Source organism: Bufo gargarizans, chromosome 3, assembly GCF_014858855.1.
Source record: "Bufo gargarizans isolate SCDJY-AF-19 chromosome 3, ASM1485885v1, whole genome shotgun sequence".
NCBI classification, from domain to species: Eukaryota; Metazoa; Chordata; class Amphibia; order Anura; family Bufonidae; genus Bufo; species Bufo gargarizans.
Window position 1 is genome coordinate 11,559,985 of NC_058082.1, and position 6,063 is coordinate 11,566,047.

General features: G+C 43.0%; 1 protein-coding gene across 1 annotated transcript; it reads left to right on the forward strand.

Annotated features, from left to right (window-relative positions):
* The first annotated feature begins 5,071 nt into the window (after nt 1-5,071).
* On the forward strand, nt 5,072-5,863 carry LOC122930756 (odorant receptor 131-2-like). The gene has a single exon (XM_044284326.1). The coding sequence runs from the start codon at nt 5,072-5,074 to the stop codon at nt 5,861-5,863; it is 792 nt and encodes a 263-aa protein (XP_044140261.1).
* Nucleotides 5,864-6,063: the final 200 nt, after the last annotated feature.

Sequence of the window (6,063 nt, forward strand, 5' to 3'; positions counted from 1 at the left end):
CAGGTACACATCACCGACTTGTTACCACCCCTCTGTACCCTTACTGAAGGCTAATAGCAATTCATTTATAACTTCTAGCAGAACTAATAAAGGAATGGCACAGGGTGGGGGGTTATAGGGTGGGGGGGGGGTGTCAGCACATGGACACACCCCCACCCTATAACAGAACCCGATCTGGCAGCCATTTTACATTCTGTGTTTTGCCAGTGTAGGGAGAGGTTGCTTTGTTGAGCAAAGACAGACTGTTAGGGATACCAAACACTAGCTAATAGGGCCAAAAAAGTCCTTTTAAGGACTGGTATAGGTGTGCTATCGATAGGTGTGACATACTAAGGGGTGTGATATACTTATAATATACTTTCTAGCATAAAAAAGTATATTATAGTGCATTGGTATCGTGCAGCAGTTGTGTGCGGTTCTGCTGCGATACCGCAGCTATACAGAGGGACAAACGCTATTGGAATAACTAATTGCAACTGGTGTGATATACCTGTTGCCCCCAAAAAAACTGATTGAGGGGCGTGATATACCTATAATATAATTTCTAACATAGAAAGTATATAGTACATTTTTATTGTGCAGCAGTTGTATGTGGTTCTGCTGTGATAACGTAGGTATATAGAGGGACAAAGCGCTACTGGAACAACTATTTGCAACGGGTGTGATTTACCTGTTGCCCCACAAAAAAACGGAATGAGGGGTGCAATATACATGCTTCCACAAAATACAGATTGAGGGGTGCGATATACCTGCTTCCACAAAATATTGATTAAGGGGTTCTATATACCTGCTTCCACAAAATTCTGGTAGGGGGTATGTCCATGTGCTGAAATGTCTCAATTGGCTGTCCTGTACCACCTGATGGATATGTCATGGGTCAAAGTTATTTACAATGTAAAAGAATATGGTGCCGGCGGACATCGCCATATGTTCGCCTGTTCGGCGAACCGCGAACGAGCAAAGTTTGCCACGAAACGACCGCCGGGCGAACCGCAAGGCCATCTCTAGTGGTGATGGTGAGTTTACTAAAAGAGTTCAAGAGGGGCCTGGATGTATTTCTGGAGTGTAATAATATTACAGGCTATAGGTACTAGAGAGGGGTCGGGGATCCAGGGAGTTATTCTGATTGCCAGATGTGAGTTGGGAGGGAATTTTTCCTCCTAAAAGGAGGAAAATTGGCTTCTACCTCATGTTTTTTATTTTTTGGACAACTTGCAGGAGAACAGGCTGAACTGGATGTACGGAGGGCTTTTTCCAACCTTATAAACTATGTTACTATGGTACTATGGTACAACTGTGAAGGGGGCACAATATGGGCATTATTGCTGTATGATAGCCTAAATAACTATGTGGAGCACTAAGGGGACTGGGTGGGATTGGATGTGTATAGTTATGCATTGGGTGGACTTAGAGGCATGGCATCATAATCTCCTGTTATTGTCCCTCTAGGGCAGTGATGGTGAACCTTTTACAGACTAAGTGCCCAAACTGTAACCCGAACCCCACATATTTATCAAGAAATGCCAACACGGCAATGTAACCTGAATACTTCAGTATAATATAGTATATCTTCCATGTACTTTATCATTTAGTTATAATATCCGGCCTGTGCCGTTCATAGCGCGTCGTGCACTAATAAATGGCAGGAAAAGCCTAAGGCATATTGTTACAGCTTAGACTTTTTTAAGGGCGTGGGTGCCCACAGAGAGGGCTCTTAATGTCATCTCTGGCACCCATGCCATAGGTTCACCACCACTGCTCTAGGAGGTATGGTCTCTCCGATCTTCTCATTGCAGGCACACTGAGGAGAGAGGGAGAGAAGCGGGGCTGTGGTGTTCTGCGCTGACTGTAAATGCGCTGTTACTGAACTCTTACTGTCAGCCCTACAAGCTGGAAGCCCCGTTCTCTGATTTCTTTCAGAGAACGGGGCAGCATTTTCTATTTGGTCAGTATCTCTATAGAGCATGATCTGGTAATTAGCGTTTTAGGAAGTGTTGTCCTTACACCCCTTTGTATAGTCATCTAATGAAGGACAAAACTACCTGACCCCTCATTATAGGCGTAATACAGGAGAACCAGGATGGAGCTTCTGGTCGGGAGCAGAGGAGGTGGACACTGCTGGTTGTTTAGCATCAGCACATCTGTGATTAGTAGGAGATCGAAGCAGAGAATCCCCTTGGGCGCTGCTGGTGCATGGAAACTGCTTAATGGGGTTGTCCGGGTTTAGAGCGGAACCCGGACATACCCTTATTTTCACCCAGGCAGCCCCACTGAGGCTAGCATCGGAGCATCCCATGCTCTGATGCGCTCGCTTGCCCTGCGCTAAATCCTGCAGGCGCTCTTTTGTTTATAATAACACACTGCCGGGCGTAAGCTTCTGCCCGGCAGTGTGTACTGTGATGTCACCGGCTCTGATGGGCGGGCTTTAGTGCTGCCCTAGCCATTTTACTGGCTAGGGCAGTGCTAAATTCCGCCCATCAGTGCCGTTGATGTCACCGGACATCCTGGCAGCCCCATGGAGAGCCGATACATCATCGGATCTCCAAAAAATGTGTTTGCCCTTTGCGATTTAGTGCAGGGCAAAGGAGAGCATAGGAGCATGAACTGATCCGATGCTCAAGTCAGGGGGGCTGCCTGGGTGAAAATGGAGGGATGTCTGGGTTCAGCTCTCTACCCGGACAACCCCTTTAACAGTGGCAGTTCAGAAAAGGATTGTGACACTGAAACCTGGATGGATGCCCACTGTGCAGTAATACACTGTAATATATTACAGTAATATATACTGTAATATATACTGCTATATATTATTCACTATACAAAGGTGGTATCATGTAGTGTAATATGGGGTTTCTTAGGTGGTTCTCCTTTAGAAAACAATCACAGCCCAAATTATATTCAGTTACCTTTACTTAGCACTTCTTGGCTTACAGTGGTTGATGGTATAGACACCCCATGGAGGAATAAAATCTTAGTGGTTACAGATCACAGAAGTATCACTGTTTCTTGATTGTTACATGGAAAATCTTTTGCAGGTCTATGGCCTTTCCAATACCATACATTGATGACAAGGTCTCTGTCATTTATAATCATATGTCACCAAGATCAAGCCTGGTAGGTTTCCTTCTACTACTGGCAAAACCAGCACTAAAGCCTATCTCAGTATTTCCTCTAGTAGTCAGATGGTGTCAATTCTCCAGGATCACACTTGCCAATGGTCCTGGTTTTGTCAGAACAATCCTGTGAGCCAAACAGTAAAATGGGCTAGATATACAGTATACAAACCGCACCCGAAGTGGGCAGGTTGGGAGTTCATTGGCTGGGAATAAATAGTCGAAATTTGGCAACTTGAATGCTGGTAAATATACTATTTACTATTCTAAAATACACCTAAATTAGGCGTATTTCAGGCGCAAATGACGTCACAATGTTTAGTTGCATCACTAACTGCGACTTTGCCCAGCTCACGTCTGTTTTAGGAGTAGAAAATTGTCTAAATGTAAGACAGCTGTATTACATTTAGAACTGGTGCTGGATGCACCGAAGTTATGGAGAGGCCGGCGCCTCTTCATAACTTTGACGGATCTTCCGCCAGCTTAGGGCTTAATAAATTTGCCCCATAGACTCTATTATCTGGAACCACTACACTACCCTTCCCATCATTGGCATGGTTCACCCTACTGCCCTTAAGAATGCTCCAATCATGCCACAAACCAAGCCCCACTATCCATTCCTATCTAGGCTGTACCGTAGGCTATGCTATCTCAGCCACTGGACAATCAGACCTCCACTACTGTATAATATTCACAAAATACACCTTTGAGTCAAGTCGAACCAAGGTTGTGAAGGAACTTTGAGATGATTCTCCAGAGACTCATTTACTGCCTCAAAATTATGAAACTAAAATAGCTTTCTCTCTTGTGTTATAATTGTACATTCATCTCGGTAATTCCTTGAATCCATGGACATCTCACTCTACTGGGAGCTTCATCCTACAACTTTAAATATGTGCAGCGAGGATAGACCTCAGAGATAAGCAGCTGAAGCCCTCATGTGTCTACGCTGTAATGCTGACTATAGAACTGTGAGTATCCATTAGCTTGCATGTAGAAACTGAATGTATAGATGATAAAAGTTAGTGATCCCTTCCAGGTCTCTTCTCCGATATCCAAGAGAAATGTTCTCCGGCCTGTAGCACTGGAGAATCAAAAGTTGGAGACCATTGTTCTGGGGGGATGGCCAGAGTTAGCAATACTACATCTCCAAGCTTAAATCCAGACAGTATAGCTCCAAGTTCCTATTGTTATAGCATAAAGGAGGGATACAGATCATGGACTCCAGCACTATAGGGACATGCCAAAAAGACACAGTATGTTTGGTTATCTGCTACCTTTTATATTAGGTCATATGGGTGTCTAAGGAGGGGTCAGTTTCTCAGGAACCCCTCTATAAGCTGTTCTGTAACAGTCCATTCTGGTGGACTTGAGTTATTCACCTATTTCTGGCCACTGGGTGTTTTTTCGGGGTGCAGGAGACTTCTAACAATCAGCATCCTCTTTAAGTTCTTCTGTGTGGGCAGCATCCGTTATAGGGCAGCTTATGGAGCACTATACTGAAATATAGACCTTAGTTGCACCCACAGACAGTGATCTCAAAGATAATGTACACCTTCTTAAGATGACTCACAGAAGTAAATTAATTCTTACTGACATTAAAATGCTCCATCTGTATACAGGACCTGTGATACACCGCCAGGACCATGGACATTTTACGGTTATTATTCTGATTGGTAAGTACTCAATAGGTAGGTGCAGCACTAGAGAAGTCTATATGAGTTATAATGCAGATATCTATGTATTTTAGACATCTGACGGGCTGAACACAGTCACGTTCTTGTGTGAGATCTCTCAGAAGAATTGCTACCATCCAGTTTCCAATGGTGAATTCCAGTTCTGCTCCTGAAAATGCTACCGTGATGTTCTCTTATACCAAAGAGGTTGATGATGTCACCAGAACTGTTTTTTTGATTACGTCCATTTTGTGTTTCTCCTTCTTCTTCTACTTAATGGCTATTATGCTAAAGGTCTTCTTCATCACTCCTCACATAAAGGAGAGCCCTCGATACATCCTCTTTGTCCACATGCTCATCAATGACATGTTGTATATCATCTCGACACATTTCATGGTATTGTCTTACATGCATTCTATTTATTTCCCCCTAATAGTCTGTTTCATCATTCAAAACTACTTTGGTTGTTTCTTCCTAATGACCCCATACAACTTGGCTGTCATGTCTCTAGAACGTTACATAGCCATATGTTTCCCACTGAGACACTTAGAGTTGTGTACCCCAAAGACAGCAAAATATGCAATTGCTGTGGTCTGGGTCATAGGATTGTCTCTAAGTACTGTAAACTTCATTACCATGACCTACTTCACAGAAAGAAACTCATATTCTCTTTATGAGTTGTGTGGTGCTACAAGGGTGGTAAGTCCCATACAACACATGATCAGAACCATGATCAATATCCTTAGCTTCACCATGGTGGCCTTTATTATTCTATATACCTACATTAATGTCATGCTGGTTGCCAGAAAGGTCGGTTCTGGAGGTTCTTCAGCCCTTAAAGCTGGGAAAACTGTGCTGCTCCATGCCTTTCAGTTAATGTTATGTATGGCCTCCTACATCTCCAACACAATAGAGACCTATGTAAATTACATGTATTTTTTAATCTTTTCAAACTATGTTTTGTTCACGTGTGTGCCCAGATTACTCAGCCCACTGATCTATGGGATAAGAGATGAAGCTTTTCAAAAACATATAAGAAAAGCTTGCACAATAACTTGTGTCTGTCGTCCACAATGAGGTTTAGAAAATGATCATTATTCCAATAAAGAACTGCATAAATGAATACGCTTCTCAGCTTCTCCACTTCTTATATACAGTTGCAAGAAAAAGTATGTGAACCCTTTGGAATGATATGGATTTCTGCACAAATTGGTCATAAAATGTGATCTGATCTTCATCTAAGTCACAACAATAGACAATCACAGTCTGCTTAAACT